This window comes from Rhipicephalus microplus, chromosome X (assembly GCF_043290135.1).
Source record: "Rhipicephalus microplus isolate Deutch F79 chromosome X, USDA_Rmic, whole genome shotgun sequence".
In the NCBI taxonomy this organism is placed as follows: Eukaryota; Metazoa; Arthropoda; class Arachnida; order Ixodida; family Ixodidae; genus Rhipicephalus; species Rhipicephalus microplus.
In genome coordinates, this window is record NC_134710.1 from 338,212,515 (window position 1) to 338,232,225 (window position 19,711).

The following is a 19,711-nucleotide window of genomic DNA, read 5'->3' on the forward strand; positions in this document are numbered from 1 at the left end:
ACTTTCAGTGCATTTAAGAACAAATACGCTTGGTTGTCATAAATTAGTAGTGAAACACCCAAAAGTGTTTTAATGCTACAATTAAGGAAAGAAAGAAAACCTCCAAGGAGTGTCATGAAAATATCACAGCTTGGGACATAACATCAAAGACAGTTATTCTGTGCATCCCGACACTTGGTAGACTACGCTCAGCTCAGAACAGCATGCACCAATGTCGCATTCACTGCTATGTCCTACACTTGCCCATTTGTACAATGTGACATAGCACTTAGCAGGTTAAATAGGAAGTTTTTTTACATAAAAAAAAAATTATAAGGTGAAAGCTGAGATGAAAGCTAGTGTTAATCTCTCCAAAACATATACATGTAGCCACAATAGAGAACATTACTTGCTTCACCAGTTCACACTTAGCCCAAGAAAAATGTCATTTTAGTGTCTATACTTTATAGAACACTAAAAAAAAACAAGAATCCTTCAGCTAATCTACTAATTAATGCAAGCAAATACTACTACTCCAGCAAACAATATATTTAGACAGTAAATTTACATGCCGAGATTGTGAACAGAACATCAAGTGTAAAATTTCTGCTCAGAGCTGAGAAACCCTTGAATTACACAGAAGGATTAGATTCAAAATTGCAATAAAATTTAGAGATGCGTGAAGCACCTTTGATAACATTACAAAGTTTTGCCACAGTATCTTGTTATATTTTAATAACATTACAGAATTCTCAAGATTTCTTTCTCTCTTCTGTGGCAATAAACACAAAGAGTCGCAGCGCTAGCAGACACGGTGAGCGCTCATCCTGTTGTATCTTCCTTGTCAATGTCTGCGAACACTATGACACCTTTTGATGCATTGTACCAACTAGCCCAAAAAGCCCTGTAGACAAACAAACATCAGTGTTGTCAGCTGATGTGCCACAGTCATACTGATCAAGAAACGGAGAAATGAACAAATATTATTTCTGTGCAAGCTGCTTTATAAATAACTAATGCAAGTTTAATTATTCGCTCTACTTACAATATTCTCAGTAAGCTTTCAATTTTCTCGAACTATAGACTGAAGTCGCATGTTGTATTGATGCCTTTCGTGATACAAAAAAGTTTTACTCTGCTTCAACATCTTAAATCTCATCTGTTATGTCTGTAGGCACTGCAGTGGCTTTCTGTAGCTTCACCACAATAGTTCCACACATATGGGAACAATAATGTCCAGCTATTTACTTGCTTTCTTCTATCGGTTCTTGCGAATGTTAGTACAGTTCCAGAACATGAAAAAACCATGGGACTGCCCCGTGATGAGAAAGTTATCAAGGATATTTAAACTAGTGATAACATTGATATAAGATTCATTTCAAGGGTCAAAACAGAATGGTTCACCACACAAGCAGTTTCATTTAAGAAAAAAACTGATTCATGTTATACATAACAAAATCATATTTTTTTATTTGTTAGGAAGATATCTGTTTAAATGTGTAAATCCTTAATACATTTGATAATATGCTACTTCACCAAGCAAAATGCTCATGTCTAAGGATTCCCATTAAGAGATATTAAGGGCTATTTTGTGTCATGCATGCTACATCTAATAGTCCCTCCTTTTAAGCAATAGTTAAAATCCATCAAGGCCTCAACTATACTCGCGGACAACTTCTCTTGGCAATGAAGGGAAGGCTACGAAGTCAAAGTGGGCATATGCTACCCCTGAAAAATGTAGCCCCACAATAGCATCCGTATTTTCCACGTGGAAATTATAAAAAACATCACTTTATTTTTTATGGGATGTCATTTATAGGGAGGTGCACCAGACACCAATGACATATCCATACTTCTTTTATGTCATGGAGTGCCATTTCGAATTTTTGCAATTGTGGAAACGTCACTCATTTTACGTACACCTGACTGTCAAAGTGGCGTTTTCGTCTTTGGGTGAACGCTTATCGCAACCCAGCTATTTCGACGACTCGCCGAAGAAGCTTGCGATGAATTTCACTCATGCATGGCTGTCTAAGCAAACGCAGTAAATTGAAAGCAGTGTTATTATTCGAACACGGCCGTCATTCAAAGCATGAGCCGAACCGGATGTGTTCAGTAGCTTCGCCCTCATAGCTTTCCCTACATTGCCAGGAAAAGTTGTCCGCGAGTATACCACTATGCCAGAAATTTTATTTTGTACCTTGTGCACACTACATCGATTCATACAAGTCCTATTTATTTAATTACAGCTGGGTGCTCAAAAATCAATCTGAACATCACACAATAACTCAGCGTCTTAGTATGATGAATTCAGCATATAAAAATGTTTGCATACAGTTCCATGAATATAACTGATAGCATTAAAAATATTTCACAATTGCCCTTTTGCCTCCTTGGTTTTGAATAAGCTACTGTAATGGTAGAATGGCCTTAGCATAGACATCCCAATGATTACTAAAAAGGAAAAAAAAAAGTCTAGAACATGAGTTTCTGCATTTTCAAGTACTTGGGACATGTGCTCCCACTGCATCTCTTATTTTATTGCAACTCGACATAGCACACACACCAACCTTTACAGGATGAGACATTGTTTTAATACTTTACAAAAGCTACAGCACATCTACAACAAACAAAAAAAAATCTGCATTTAAGCTCCCTGTCTTTACAAAGCAATAACGCTAGACAAATTAAGTGAGTTTACTCAGCACATAGCTCTGTTGCCTCTTAGAAACATTTCCTAGCAGTGTTATTTGCCAAAATACAACTGCACACCACGCTGCCAAAGCTCTCCCCCCACATAGAACGACCATTAGTTTCAGACATTTCGACAATTTACGCACACTTTATTAAATGACTGATATGGAATGCGAAGGAATTTTAACTAATATATGGCAAACAAAGCCAACAGGGGATTCATGTGCACAGCCAGGGGATTAAGCTTTCTATGGTGAAAAATCGATTCACAGCACGAGCCGCAATGTTTTCTATAAGGTGCTACTACCACAAACACTGCCCTGTTCCAAATGCATTCTCGTATGGGGATGCATACAGTGCAAACGACCATCATCATCACCACCATCATCACCACAGCACCTCACTTCAATGCACACAAACACCATCAGCACCACCATACTAGCTCTTATCGAAAAAGCAATTCGCACAGTTGGAAATAAGGAAAATGTGGGGTCAAGGGTTCTGACTTACTGGCTCATTGCATAAGCATTTTACGCATTTATTCCACGATAACACCTTCTCCCTTTACTAATAATTTACTCTCAGGCACAGCTGGACTAATCCCAAGAAAGGAAAGAAGCACATAGACGTGACCTGCAGACCCTATCATGGTCTTTCATCACTATAATATTGGCATCAGTGAGCAGAACACGCTAGCAATTGCTGAACATTTGCACCAGAAGCATGCATGTAAGGCGTCAAATAAGTGAGAAGTGCAAGTCTGTAAAACATAAATGAACAAACATGTGCTCAAGAAACGACACCAACCACACACTCTGCTATGTGCTATAATATTTCAAAAATCAGTGAAAAAAGCATAAGCATCCACAGGCAATGTTGCCAAAAATCAGGCAGTTTATGCAGTGCCCCCTCCCATCAAAATGATCCAGGCACGCATTTTAAATCTATTAATGACCGCTAGAGACAATAACAAAATGACATGGTGTTATGCTAGTAGGTGAGATTTGGAACTAAACATGTTTGGTGCAGACAGACACCTTAAAAAAAGTGCTCCATCGTTATCTTATCATGCTCGCAGTTCTTTTTCTGCACCCAAGATGTTGAACACTACAAGCAAATACACCAGAAACCGATCTTTTCTTTTTGTGAAACAAGAAAAACTCTAAAGAACAAATTAGCACTAGAAACAAAAATTAAGAAAAACAGCAAGACAGACCAGTGTCACAGTTTTAATATCAAGTGTGCTACGACTTGAATGCCTTTCTTTACAAAGCATTTGCAAAACGTAGGCAGCCAACATTTAAAGGCAAAAAAAATTGCATTTTAATTGTTACAAACTTGCCTGATGCTACATCTCGCACTTGTCTATAAATCAATGCCTAAGAATATAAACATAACCTGTTATACAGTTAAGTAGTAGTTATAATATATACTAATTGAAAGGGCCCTGCAGCACTTTCGGAGTGATCAATTAATGACCTGATGCAATATCGGAGTAATTTGCCTTGTGATTTGCTTGTTGCAAAGTTTTTAATTCACTAAGTAAAAGCAAAGTTATATGAGTTCTTCTTTTTGAGTACTTCTTTTTCGAACTGAAGAGTACGCTTGAAGCCACACAAATAGGAATGACAAAGGGGGAAGAGGTCTTGTCAGCGAGCGTTATGACTGAAAGCTTTCTTTGTTTGTGTCTTTAAATGTATTCGAACACTTTCAGTATGAGGACAAGTGTGCTGCTAGGATGTGGTGGCACCCTGTAACAGCTGCAGCAAGCACAAGAAGCGCTATTATTGTTAAGAATTCTGGCCACGCTCGTCGAGTACAGGGGGGCATTCTCGTTTTTTCCTGCATCAGCCTGACCGGCACAAAGTAGCCAAATCAAACTACGCATTTTTAAGCACCTTAAGCTAGCTAAACGTAAAAGTGATGCCTGGCAATACATGTTTTGGCGAGGTGCATAGGAGAGATGAAGCCCGCAATAGCAAGCACACTAGTAGTTTTAGAAACAATGATGTGCATCACTAAGTACTGTCCCAGCGCACTCAGTATGTGACAAGTGACTGACTCGGGTACGTAGTGTTAAAAATAGCGTGGGTGTAGTAAGCCACATGCTGCCTCACAAGTATGCAAGAGAGAACAAAACCAAATAAGCAGATAACTGTTGACCGAGGCTAGAAGGACTAACATAGTTACTTTGTCAGTGTTTCTAAAGAGAAATAGATGTATATTAATTTATTTACTTACTGAGTTCAAAACAAACAATCCAACTATTACCAAGAATGTTCTTATGATCACAAAACCAGCCAATGACTGTGCAGAATGAACAGAGGCCATAACAAATGACCCAAGAAGTCCATTCTTTCTTACATCCCCTATTTCTTCCGTTTTTCAGCCTACTTAAGAAATGCCAACACACTAAGCATTCGATATTCCTAACCACTTCTCAAAACTTCACCATCAGAAGTGAACCAGTCTGCATTCATGTCAAGACACCGACCATCGTAAGTGAATGCCAGTTGCAATAAAACTATGGAAAAATCGTAAACTGGAATGAGAATACCACTTTTACAAAGTAACACTGAATTTCTCGCGTGTAATTTTCACTAAGATTAGAGAACTGTAGCTGTCCTAGTTCCCATGAATGCCGACATTACGGTGTAATGCTACAATAAAAACTGGTATGAAAATACTGGCCACTTCTACAAAACACTGAATTTTTCCACCCACGTCTTTCACTACAATTTGAACATTGTAGCTGTCCTAGCTACCAGAAATGCTGGTGCTACAGTGAAATTCACAAGCATGTAGACAGCATGGTTGCCATCTCAGCTTAGTCATCAACAAGTGCCAGAAGAGCAAGGGCAGGTTTCCATCTCAACCACTTTTTGTCAAGTATTAGCAATAGCTGCAACGTGATAGCACAAAGTACTTCACGGCAATGCATATTTTATTAAGCATCAGATTATACACATTTTGTACCAATTTTTCATAATTCTTATACAAGAAAATGTCACAGCTCTAATGACATTCATAATCCAATGGCTCATGGCTTCAAGCAAAAAAAAGTGATCAAAACTTTGGAGATGCTCCAAATACACAGCAAAAAATAAATACTAGCTACTTGTTTATACGCATTTCATAAAAGCTACGGTAAAGGCTTCAACTGTCTACACAGTGTTTCTAGTAATTCCAAGTACTTGGAAATAAAACAGGAGCATTTATGAGGTTGACATTTTCCCATTAGTGACGTCGCAAGAAGGCAAAAGCATGCTTCAAGCAACAAGAGCAGGCAGACAGAGTCCTAGCAGGCACATGCTGAAGAATGAAAGGAGCAGCAGTGCCACAGGAGAGAGCTGTAGCTGCAAGGGGAGCATGAGGCTTTTGCTATCATGCTTCTGAAAAAATTGCCCCTACCTCTGATAAAAATTGTGGCTACAATAAAGCTTGAGTCATGAAGCAAAAATGTAAATGAATGTTCAAGACAGAACCCAGTATGGAACTGCTGCAAAAGTTGTCAAAAAGTGTTTTTTTTTCCTCAAACAAAAGTTTTCCAATTAAAACAAAGTTTAGAAAATGAAATGCCACATATGGAATGCTACCTTCAAAGGAACCAATGGTAGCTTCCAAACGTGTTTAGAGATTGTGATATTACCATACATCAACATAATAAATAAACTTGGCTTCAAACGCTTTTTCTTAGGGTGATAAAATATGTCAAGTCGACACGTCCATTCCAAAAAGGATTAATGGTTTTCAAGTTTTACAGCATTTTTTTACATGTACTAAGAAGTTACAAGATGAAATGAGAGTTTTTACCTGTGTTGGGAGTAGTAACATGACCTGCAGGTAAAGCATGAAAAGCGTAAACAAGGATAATAAAAAATATGCTTAAAACCATGAATTGAGATGATTCTTCGTCTTCTTTTGTTTACTATATATATAAGCAAAAAGCACTTGTTGCAAAAAGGGAAGGAATGGGGGCACATGCTTAAGGTTGATCAGAAATAAAGAAAAATTAAGATTTAGATCTTGAAAGAAGGCATGAAAGAGTGCTTTAAGAAGGTACAAACACAGAAGCATCAAAGCCCTAAAGAAAAGCACAGTAGAGAACAGACAGTAAATTGGAAAAAGAGGCACACAAGAAAAAGCCTATTTAGAAATAATGCAAAAGCAAAAAATTATAAACATGTCTCTCTTTCACCTCATAACCTGCTACTCCATATTACTAGTAAGAAAAAGAAAAGATCAAATGCAACAGTTTACAGAGTAAGTGTAACACACAGACACTGATAAACATGCAGTGTTTGCACACACAGATGCTAGCAGAGATGTCTCAAAGCACAGCAAAATCACATTCCTTATAGACGAAACCAGTGCTCAAAAAGCCTTGGTTTAATATTTCATTTCCCCGTGGATAACCTGCAGTTTTCCTGCGCCCTTTAGCCAAACTGTAAGCAGATATACTGTAAAGCACACAAAATGCAATCTCAGTAAGCCGACATTAACTGCTGCCTTTAAACACACACACACACATACACACACAGTAAGATAAAGCTGGGAATGTGAGGACATAAAAAAAAGCACCAGATGTGAAACTGCGCAGTTTCTCTGAAAAATGCAGAACCAGTTGAGACTAAATAGTGAAAAGACAATTGGACTACCACTGTTCAGTGCTTCCCACCTCGCCCACACAAGGAGTTTCTGTCCTTGTCTCTAGCTAGAGGCACTTACTTGAGAAGTTGCGAGTAGCCAGCATAGTTGTTAAGATCGCTCCCTAAAAGAAATATCAAGAATGACGTTACGATGACAACAAATAGCTGCACACACATTTAATGACAACTACACTGTCAAAACACTGACCACAACTCATATGCTAAAAAAAATTCTGACACAAAACTAGAGGGCAATGAATGATCTCCCCCAAAATGTGGCACAGCTTCAAATGTCAAGCAGAAAGTAGCTCTTGTTTTCATGAAAGGAATTCGATCAAGTGGTCATGTGGTACCACACATCATTTGTGAATGCACCCACCCTGTGACTGTGATATCGAAAGCAGAACGTATGGAGTGTTTAACACAACTGAAAGGGAGTGGCAAACTGCGTTCCCAGAGATGCAGCAGCCGAGGACGTGACTCATACTAAATCAAATTCAGAGAAGTGTTATGTGAAAAAGGAAAGAGTTGTGAATAGGGTGATGTAGCCAGCTTTGAAACCAGGGCGAGGGAAAGGGAGTCTGGACACATTAAGCAAAATTTAATGACTGGTTTAACCCCCCCTCGCCTGGTGATCACACACATAAGCACACACACACGAGCTGTGCAGGTACGTATGGGAGGCATCCCTTGAGCAAAAGTATTACGAACTTGTAATGTGACCTTCAACAACTCAATGATATAAAATTTGACTGGCATATGTGAGCACTTTTGACAACCAATGACCAAGACAAGTTTCTATAATGGAGCTCACTACCTAATTCATGGGGATCATAACACATGGCATGCGTTTTCAACTTCAGTCACTATTACAGGGCTCTTCACCCTACCACATAGCAAATTTAGTTATGCACTAGAAGTTGTTATGTGCCCAATCAAGAGCAAACTACTATGAGAATTTTTCACATTGGTTCATTACAAGCAGAAATTAAAATGCTTTTTGAAGTGACATGCAACCATGATGTCAGAAGGCAAGCTTCACAGCCTTGCCACTTGCCCTGTCTAGCCTTCGAAAGCCAGACTTCTTCGTGTTCTCACATACCAGAGTCGGAAGATTGCACGATGCATACGCATCGGCACGTCACACACACATGATGTGTGGGTAAGCTGTGTCCTTTTTTTTTCTCTGAAGTTTATGCTGTTCTGCTGTGCTTCAATGCCCATGCCCTCCCCGCTCGTCACTCCGAGCGGCAGATGAGGAGTACATCGAGGCCCTCTTTGGTGCATGGCAAAGCACCTTCATTCAGGTAACAGACTTGGTATTGTAGATCATTGCCTTATCTTGAAGTGTGGCACCCACAAGGAGATGAGCGAACGATGTTCACTTTGAAATTTAACTTCTTTCTGTGGTGTGTAGTAACGTAACTCTTGAAAGACATGAACGTGAGCATGCAATGTATGCAATGTGCTTGTCAGCTCAAAGGGCACTCTCAGCTAATGCTTCATCACACGATAGTGGAGTCGACAGCTACTAAATGAAGCCAGAAATACTAGTACTAGCAATACAAGACTTCAATACCATCCAGCTTTTAATAATTTAGGCGATTCATTTAATGAACCATCTTTTATTTCAAGGAAAACAAGCAGACACTTTTTTTACTCATCACTCAACAACTTGACATCACATGGCTTGGCTAACACATATCATTAAAGGTGGCTCATTGCAGTGTGGACTAACACACAACCTGAAATAAAATCTTCGATAGGATCACCTTTAAAAAACGTAATTTACTCAAACAACTAAATATATGACTGAAAATGTAAGACACTGCAACACTTAAGACTACTCTTGAATCAACCAAGTGCATAGGCTTTCCGAAAACACACGCATTTCACTTTAAAAGGCATAAAAAACATTTTTACAATGCTATGTTCTCCTGGTGATTTGAGCTGAGTACAGCCTTTAGTACAGCAACATTCTTATCAGATAATGTCATCAAACAGCAAGTTCAAATTGTACAACACAGAAAATATTAACTGGGATTTTTTCATCTACATTATCTCTACATGCCTAAAATTGATTGCATAAATTTGTGCTAACAGATGTATCTCCTATAGGTTAAGCTTAAGTTTATGCTTGAGGTTATATCAACATGCAACGGTGACTGCATTCACGTCTGAAGACAAAGCAGTCTTCTTTTTTTCCAGTCTACTACAAGCTGTACCTGGTGCAATCATAAATATAATACTAGCATCTTGGCTTGCATTTTCTTTTTTTTTCACTGTCCCATACAGGTTGCACCAAAAGGGGGTAAAAAAATTGTTAAATTTGTACTGCTCATTGGGCCTGCTCAGAAAGTGAAAAAAAAATACCATTTAAGAGGTACACTTCTAGCAATTCAAGTTTCAGTAGTTCTTTACATTTGTTGACCTCCAGCACAAATAAAATTTATTTTTTGCACAGCCAAAAGTAAGTAATTACACCCTTCATTAAAAACAAAGTAAATGTTAAAAAGAATGTAAACAAGAAGTTCCTAAATAACAGCTTGATGGCATTATTAGCCTATTCTCATTCATAGCGACATAAAACCTCTGGAAACCAAAAAAAAAGTAGGAGAGGATACAGCTAATATCTTGGCCAATTGGCAAGGTGGTTATATTTCTTTGCAGTGCAAACCAAAGCCAGAGTTCTTCATGGCAGAACAATTCCGTCTCCCAAATAGCCTTTACCCATATCAGTATTGTGCTCTCTGATAATCAAACACTTGACACAAAATTAAATGCTTACCTTTAGCTTGCGACGAGCATTGAACTTCTTCAAGCAGTCCACAGTCTCTTGGCGGTGTAGCGTAGAGGCAACACGTTCCCGTTGCTGAAAAAAGAAATTGCAATAGTTGGAACAATGCTGTGCACAGCTTCATGATGCTGTTTAATTCAGGAACTGCAAGGAACAAGATACTGACGCAGATCCACGGGTGCTTCAGGGCCTCAGCGGCAGTGATTCGCTTAGCTGGGTTGACCGTCAGCATACTGTTGATGAGATTCTTGGCCTCTGGGGTAACTGTGTCCCATTCTGGAGATGGATACTGCATAGTGAAAATGACAAGTATGCTGCATTACATAAACAAACAGAAAATGATGGACAGTGCTCAATTCGCAAATGGCGAAACTTGAACGAATGCACGCCTCTTACGAGTTGCTAGGCAGTAACAGTGTGCAACAATCTATTCACAAGCGAGTTGCTGCGGTTGTTACCACTAGACCAAATGGTTTTGCACACTTTTTAGCAGAAATAAAACTGTTGAAAAAGAATGAATTATCACACAGGTTTGTACAAGGAATCTTTATACTTTGTAGACTCCAAGTAGCACCTATAGCAAGTTCAGAACAAACATTTCAAGTTCGCTTGGCAGTCTGCCTTCTTATAAAAACATAAGTAGTTCACGAGTTTCCTCACTAAGACGCAAATGCTGCAAGGTGTAAATATATGCTTTATCGATTAAATGTTCTAATAAAAAATTCATTCATGCCAAGTCTGAGTATTATATAGGTTGTGAAAGTTGGCAGTAAAACCGGAAGTAAGACGTGGGGTCAAGACGCTCTACAAGAATTTCCAGTATCAGTGCTCTAGAATATTTTTCTGTAAATTATATTGACGTAACTTTAACTTTCAATAGAAAGCTTTTGCAAGACAATTTTAAAATAATGGGATATACTGTTGGAATCATTTTTATCTTGAATTTACAGAGGAAAACAAAAAACGATGCCACGCTTCTCTTAAAAAAGCTGGACAGTCTCCTAATTTCTAATCCACATAATCCTAATCCACATAATCTCTTGCTCAGTGAAATGATTTTTGCAGGAAGAAAGACCTGCAGAACTCTATGCAAGAAGGTGCGATGTCACAAAATCAAGAATTATTATGCAACACTAACACTTACTGCTTTGCCATAATGAAATTTTGAGCTTGTCGCAAAAACGAAAATGGGTGTCCCAAACAAAAAACTTTTTCGGCCACGTGTGTCGCCCCTGTTTGTTAACGTCGAAGGCAAACCTGTCATACATTTTATGGCATTCTGTAAATCAGTGTTTGCATTACATAAAAGTGGTCTGTACGTTTTTTTACACACCAGTGTAGACAATTTGCGCAAGCATTCCGCTCAGTCAGAAACTATGCCCAAGCAATAAAACACACCAATATGATGCTGTCCAACAAGTGCTATACATGAAACCTCAAATTCCACTTTCTTTTTTTGGCCTGCCCCCATTTATAGGTTAGGAACCTGTGAGATGAGAAACTGCTATGACCAGCAACAAAGTGTTAAAGAGGCCGTGCAACACTCTTCTGAATTTTCATAAAATAGCCTCATTATTAATGCATGACACTTCACAAATCACATGCCAAAGTAATTTTGCCAAAGTAAATGTGTGGCTACCGTATTCTTGGGAGCCTCAACTACCGATCAGCAATCTGACCATGTTCAAAATGTGCTACAGGGCTCTTGAAGGGAATATAAACTCGAAATTCAAGTTAGAGCAGTAAAGTAACAGCATGTTGTCTTCAAAGATAACAGACAGACCACTCTTAAAGCATAGCTGCAGCAAAAGAAAATGATGCCAAAAGAAATTAAAATGGCAGAGCAAACATCTACCGTGAAGTAAAGCACCATGCAAACAACCTCTGAAGCCACAAAAACTGTGTTGTGGTGCACAGTGAACGTTACACAGCATCCAAAATGAGTCTCCTGACGAGCACATTTGAAACCTTCGAATGAGATCTGCCAGGCATCGGCTCAGAGGTACACCCATTGGCAAATTAAGTCTGAACACATGAGTCCCGATAAATCAGATAAAAATGCATTGCTGCACCGTCCGATGTTGAGTGCCTGGTGTCGAGACATCGCAGTGCATGTGTGCATCCTTTCCCACGTGCAGCCATGTCTTTTTAATCATTTGCAAACGTCTAGCTGATTACATGTAGCATTATGCAGTAGGCGTTGCTTTCTTCGTTTCATCTGCTGCACGCTCTGTTCGATGGGGCATGCTAGCGATGATGGATATGTTGTTTGTTATACCTTTATCAGACAGATAGCATGCAGCAGCTGGACCTTCTCAACTTATGAATATAAGCTGAAGAATATTTGTGACTCGGTGCCTCTTGTATTTCAGTGCCCTCATTCGTATTTCAGTACTACACGGTACGTTTTTACCAAAAGAGCATGCACAGGAGGCCACTAATGCTGTATGTAGCAACACTTTGTCACTGACACATATCAATTTATCTTTAATCGGGTAAAGCGAGCAGCGTATGCGTCACGTCAACCATTCCCCTATCAAATGGAGAGCATGACAGATTGAAAAAAGAAAGCGCCCCTACTGCAAAATGCTACATGTAATAAGCTATTATGTTCCAAGCAAGTAAGAAGACATTGACACGAGCAAAAAAGACTGCAAGGCGCACTGCGATGTCTCGACACCAGACGCTCCGTGTTAGACGGCATGGCGATTAAGTTTTATTTGATTGAGGTCACTTCTCCGAATCTACACTTTTTTGATGATGGGTGTACACGCACAGCAAAGTCTGCATTCATGTGGACTGCTTTATTTAGTCTTCTATAGGCACCGGGCACGGGGAGAGTTTGGACTAGTCGCACCTCTGTTGGTGTCAACGGGGAACTAATAGCATGTGGGTGCTGGAACGGGCGCAGGCGCTTGCTGGGGGAGCGCAGGGCTGGATGTTGCTTTCGTTTCGTTTTACTGTTGTTGCTTCTGTAGTGTGCTGTAGAAATTTACGTGAAGTGTACAAAGCCTGAAGATTACATTCTCTGTTAAAATATTAGGGTCGATGAAGCATCGAAAAAAGAAGGAAAACAAGATGGGAGCAGGCAACAACTATAACACAGGAACAAGTGCAATCGGGAAACCATTGAGTAAAGAAAGACGAAAAATAAACGAGAGGTGTACGCTCTTTTTCATCAATGTTAGGGAAGAATGTTAACCTGTAGGCACAATAACAGTATTAGGGAAGATTCGGCAGATCCCACGCATTGTGGATCGGTTTTAAGCAAAGTAGCCAGTGAGTCTATGCTGCATTTTTTTAGCTTTGAGTCAAGTGTAACGAAGTAGATGGCTGTTTCTGGGTAGATATAAATGGTAAATCACCTGCAGCTCATACACGCATTCTGTGGCCCGTGTATGTGTCAAACGTGGCTGTAGGAAAGGGTTTCATAACATGCATGCCAAGATTTCTGTGCTACTCATGTTACAACCAGACAGTCATGTTCATCATACGCCTGAAACCACCTATGTCAATATTGGTTAATACCAATATTGGTTAATACCAATTAGTTGCTTAAGGAAGCGACCATGAAAGTGCCTATATTGACTTCGGTGTCTCGATAGGCAGACACTTAGATAGAAATGCTCAAAGTGAATTCAGAAATGCTTTGCATTTAAAATAGAAATAAAAATGATGACCTACTACATTGTAGCTTGTTGCATATCAGTGGGGTGCACTTGCAATGCAATTTGCACTCGTTGTTACTTTTATATTCTGCTATTTCACGCACGTGGCCTGCTTCATGCAAGGGCTACCCTTTACTGGAGCAAACACACGAAAATACGCATGCCAGCAGGTCAAGCCATGAAAGTTGCAGTGCAATATAACTGAAATTGCCACGTGTACACTTGCACTGTCAGGACTTGCCTTTCCCTAGAAGCCCAATGCCCAAGAGCAGTGCAAGGGGGGTTATGGGTAGGCTATAGTTCCCCTCCCCCCTTTTTTTGCCATTTATCCATCTGCCCCCCCCCCCCTCCCCCAAAAGCAGGCATAGTCAAAACGCAACTCATATGTTTCGATCCTCCCTGCCCTCCTAAAATAATTCACTTGTCAAAGGTGCACCCCCCCCCCCCCCCCCGTGAAAAAATCCTGGCCCCGTTCCTGCAGGAGACTTATGGACAGTAGTGTGGAACAGCCAGTTCGGTAGTTAAAATGCAGCAAAGATGTTTATTTTAAATTATATAACCAGTCAGGCCAGTTTTATGTGCAGCCGGGATAGGGAGAAGCCATCATGTGCCTTCTGGTTCGCCTCCAAATGCAAACAAACACAACGCACAGCATCACGCAGAGAAGCTGAGTCATTTGATGTTCCGACGGTGCTCTCAAGTGTAAAGACATGAAAGGGACACATGTCATCCTTCCTAGGTGACTTGGCGACTATTTAACGCTGCCATGTCCATGAACGACTGCGTGGAAGTCTCCCAGAAATCCTACGACGGGCCCCATTATCTGAACACCTGTCGGACAGTTGAAAGATTTGTGCAATGTTCAACAAACGCTGTTGCTACTGCTTCACTTTGCCTTGGACGACAAACTCAACAGCGTACAGCTTTAGATTGTTGAAAACGAAACACCACTGCTACTCTATGAATGCGATGCCAGAAGTAGCAGAATCTTCTCCACATTGTCTGCTTCATATGCCAGTATCACCCCTGTCGTCGCTCGCAGCGTTTTTCGGGAGAAGCGCAGCTGGCGCGGTACGACAGCCACCTGGTGCCTATAACTACAGCTGTGCTGGTACACCTCTGGCTTTCACAGCAGGGTAGCCAGGGGCCTAATGCTCACAAAAAAAAATGGGGGTACTGTGCACTGTTTATTCAATGGCAGCCTGTTTGAAAAGCTATTATCAAGACCTACAGCAGAAGTGTGATGACATCAACATCACAGCAAACAAAGTTTTCTTTCTAGGCTGTTGTTCTGCAGCGTAGTCTTAGCGAGTGGCATCTCTGCATTCATATAGAGCTGTTCATTCGGTGGCTTTCCTCTGGCGTACAAAAATGCAGTCGCATGGCTAAACATCACACAAAGGCCACATATGCTGTGAGTGTGTGTCTCTCTTTTGTGTCCTTGGCAAAGCAATATGAATGACGGTCATTTAGCACTTTGTATCACAGTGATGGCTCTCCAACACCAGCACCGTAGATTCTTACTATACTGGTCAACATGCCTGTCACTACAGGAGTCAACTTTTGTCACTATCCAGCCCCATAAGGCACTTCGATAATACTCTGCATCTTTTTATGACCAAATCATAAACCACATGAAATATATCTTCGGGACGGCATCATATCCGAGCACTTCAATAAATTCAGTGCTGGAAACTGGAAAAGCTCATTGGTAGAGACCGCATTTTAGGCAAATGCCAATTTTGTTCTTTTCACTCCCAATACCCTATGTTGATATGTGAGCATAAATTCAATGTTAAAAAGGATTGTTATAGTAGTTTTATGTTGCCTATGAATGCCTAGTTTGGGGTGTGCCTAAACTGCTACAAATGGTTGTATGGGCACAGTGGGTGTTAACTAAATAAATTAAGGAATAAATAATGCTTACAAATGCATTTTTTTTTTCAAGACTGGTGCCTATAGAAACACTATTTACTAGTCGCAAGCTTCGCCTTCGGGTGCTGTTTGAGACACTTATTCCTGTACGTGGGCAACGATGACTGCTTGGCACTCTGTGGGGGTTCAGCCTAGTTCTTTAGTTTTACAACTGCCAAAAAATAACCACTAGCAGCAGTGATGCTAGCTGCACTGCATGGCCAACATACACTGCAAGGCTTACATATTGCGAGTGGCTCGCGAATGCGAAACCGTGGATAGCCATCAGGGGCGAAGAGAGAGAAGAGGACAAGAAAAAGAAAATCTGCATGTGGCTTTTGTTCTGTTCGTAATTTACATTTTGAGATGCTCACGACGAATGAAGACATTGCTTCTACGTGGTTCAACTAGATTAGTTTGTACGAGGCATCTCTCCCTTCTGGTCTTTTAGTAGTCGGCTATATGCTCCTGCATGCTCTATCCTTCTCAGTCATGCAAAAAAAAAAAAAGACACCAAGGATGTTGTTTATTTGACAGTGGACGCTTCACTCACCATGCAACAGAATAAACAAGGATTGTGTTCCCCAAATCGTGAGGGGGAAAGACAATTGCCAGTCTACATTCAACTGCTGGCCTTTTTTTTATCATAAACAATAACATCTTTTGCTTTACTGTCTTATATTCAGGTCAGAAAAATCTTTCTTTTAAAATTATTTACGTCTAAGTAAAAATTTATTGTATATATTTATGATAGTGAAGGCCTAAGATAAAGTTTTGGCAGGCTATTTCTTGGTGCCTAAAGTGCGCTTTTATAATGTCTAAAAATACAGTCTCTCCTCATCAGTAATCTAGGTACCATTTTTTCAACCATTTAGGGAAGAAGTACGAAAAGCACAGGAACAGACTCCCATAGTAGTGTCTTTGTCCCTGTGCTTTACTGCACTCTTTTCCTACATGTTCGACCCCAAACCAGCTCGCTCAAATTAAAGTTCTGCTTCAAGCATTTCTTTTTTTTTTTTCAGCAATAGTATATTTTGTAGCCACACACACATGAACAGTGGTTAGCGAACTTAAGATATTCCACATATGTAAGACATGAAATGCAAGCAGTTGTGTTCATTTTTCTTCTAATGTATTGTGGTTTTCCTTTTTCACATCACAGAGTATAACAGAAAATGTAAAATGCCATTGGTCACTTCAGAAAGCAAAAAAAAAAATGCATTGCTTAGATTATATTTGTCAATTCTCAGAAAACCTGCAGAAAGAAACAGCCAAAACTTTACAGCTTTTCTAAAAATGGCATAATTATAACGTAATTAATGCTGGAATATCTACATTATATTGAGTGGGGTCACTATGGCTTGATTGCTCAAGGAACAAGGAAGGCAACAGCATGAACCAACAAAAGGTAATTATTTGTAACTTTTACATGGTAAGTACACTAACTGAATCATACAACCAATATGGTGGCTATGCAATGTATTCCGAAATCAATGATCTTGATCTCACTACACCAGAATAACAGGCACGTAATTTTTTCCCCTACTAGAAAGAAGAGTCTGTCCTTTGCAGGTCATCTCTCACAATTGGAGGTGTATTAGAAGGAACGGGAGAATTCCAGTAGAGCATCCCACCAATCACACAAGATTTGACTGCCACTGGGCTGCTCCCGTGCCAAGCAGAAGGAAACCGGTTTTCCATGGTCCCACGTACCCGTGCTGTTGTGTAGCATAACTGCGAGAACACTGGTGCCAGTGCATTTCTGTAACCTGAGAAACACAGCAGTGTAACAACCGGTTGCCACCCTTTGAGCGGAGTCGCATGACCTTAGCAGAAGTGTCATGTGTGGCTTCACTTGTAGCATAGCATGTCATAGTATACTCTGGTTCTGGCAGTACTGATGGCAAAATAGTGAGAAGTGCAAAGTGGCACAGCAAAGGTTGGCTGCACATTGATGCGGGTGAACCACTGACACTGGCGAAATAGCGATACCTATCCAAGGCCGGCAGAAGTTTGTCATTCAAACTTCGGCGGTAGTATCGTGTCATACATAATGTTTCTTCTCAGGTCATGTGACTATCCCTCACTACAACAATCGGATGTTCCATTGCTGTGCTCTTTAGGGTATGGAAACATCTCTGGCACCATCTTTCACACTACTGTGGCAGCTGTGCTAACCTCAGCATGGCCTACGCATAAAAGAAAAGCCATATCACAGGAGATGTGAAAGTCCTGAGAAAAGCCAGCCCTCGGAAATGCAAGCATCTGTGCAACTAACATACAATTCACTTTACGTCATTTTAAAATAATAGAAAAAAATGCAAACATGCATGTTTCCAAATAAACAAAAATATTTGTAAACTGAAGAAGTTACACAAAAGTTGCCTTTGTAATTTACGAGAATGTTAAGTCAGAATTCACTGAAATTTGGTAAATTTCCGACCTGAGCAAATAAAGAAACTGCACCCTCAAAGAGCTTCTACTTTTGTTATACACTTGAGTTTTGTTTTTTATACTCCATGGCTACTGCTGTACCTTAACCCTTTCAAATGCAACTATTAAGAAATGTGTCAAATGACTACAACGTTACTTCAAGGCACTCAATATTCTACTGCAACAAAAATAACGAGATAACGAGATAATTGTAATTTATGTGTGTCATAGTAACTTGTTCTAATTTGGTTGCAATTAAATAACTAACTCTTGATCCTGAAGTCATTGATGCTTACTTTTGGCATAAAATAATCTAATCACAGGCTAGAAATATAGTGCAAATTTGTTTTTGGTTATGTCAATTGTGAGCAAGGAAAATTTCTGCTTTCCTCATTGTTTGCAGGAAGCAGCACATCGCACGACTCGTCAAACAGGGTAGTGCCTTCAGAAAAGTGATCACATGCATCAGTACACTGCAAAATAAGGTTAAATGAAGACAAATTAATCATGCAGGACGTTTAATTCATCTGATGTATAATATATCCTGCTCTTTCTTAGCCTCTACTTGATGCAAATAATGAGAATGAGTGGTGTACACAAGTGTGTACATAGCATCTGAAAAGGTTGAAGGAGCAATGACACAAACGTCTTGCATCTTGTTGTTGTTTTTTTAATAACTATCTAACGACACACTTATCATGGCTGGAAAGCTAGTTTGCTCAATTGCACAATTGTGAATTATTTAGAAAGGGTTTTATAGCCCCCCCAGTCGCAGTTTCAGTTTTGGAGAGGGCCAAATGAAAAGGAACCCAGAGTAGTTTTCATGTAAAACATAACTGGCTACCGTGTGCACGTGAGCACCGCGTTGACAGCTTTTTCAACGAAGACTCTTTTTGAGAGGTTAAAAATATCCATGACCTCCCAAAAATGCGCTGCAGAGGCAAGGACACCAGCCTCTGTACTCCCACACATGCCTGCTCCCTGCTTCTATTGAAAATTTCTGCTAGGAGAGAGCACTTGTTAGGATCGCTGCAGTGAGAACCAACTCATGACGCAGGTGGCAGTTGATTGCTTAAAAGGAAACCAGGGGCACGTTTTGTGTACGGTGCTGTGACACACACTTTGAAATTGATTTTAAATATGTTGTAGGCTGTATTACCCATTGGTATTATGTGAATAATGCTTGTGTGTCCACACAAATCTATCTCAAAAGTTATCTCGCCTGTCAGTACTCCTTTGGGTCAGTACCCAGTTCATTTCTTTGAGAGAGATCAATTCTATTGAATACTTTAAGCTTATGAAAGTGGCAGCTGCGAGCGGGCCTATCGTAGCAAGAAGACAATCAAGATTGTTGGTGCACTCGTGACACGCGTCAGCCGCTGGCAGCGCGCAGTTGCGGCTTGGGTTCTAATCAGTAAACATAATTTCTGTCAATCTCTGCCTCTTGCCTGAGGGGTTCTCAAGCTAGCCGCAGCCACGAAACCCCCACATTTGGCACCCAACAGTAAGAACTCAGTCTCTCGACCACGGACATCGAGGTACCTGGCAGAGAGGACAAGCGCTGCCAGTACCTGGCA

At 40.2% G+C, this 19,711-nt stretch overlaps 1 protein-coding gene across 39 annotated transcripts in view; it reads right to left on the reverse strand.

Moving 5' to 3' along the window:
- The window catches only part of CaMKII (Calcium/calmodulin-dependent protein kinase II), a 243,703-nt gene that overhangs the window by 47,372 nt on the left and 176,620 nt on the right, over window positions 1-19,711 (reverse strand). For 29 of the 39 annotated variants that reach the window (XM_075879738.1, XM_075879744.1, XM_075879740.1 and 26 more), the window contains exons 10-13: window positions 10,286-10,408; window positions 10,111-10,194; window positions 7,402-7,444; window positions 6,487-6,510 (exon numbers count right to left, since the gene is read on the reverse strand). In XM_075879738.1, the coding sequence (XP_075735853.1) occupies window positions 6,487-6,510; window positions 7,402-7,444; window positions 10,111-10,194; window positions 10,286-10,408 (274 nt within the window). The remainder of the gene's footprint in view (window positions 1-6,486; window positions 6,511-7,401; window positions 7,445-10,110; window positions 10,195-10,285; window positions 10,409-19,711) is intronic. The other 10 variants (XM_075879741.1, XM_075879734.1, XM_075879766.1 and 7 more) reach the window with 1 other exon arrangement.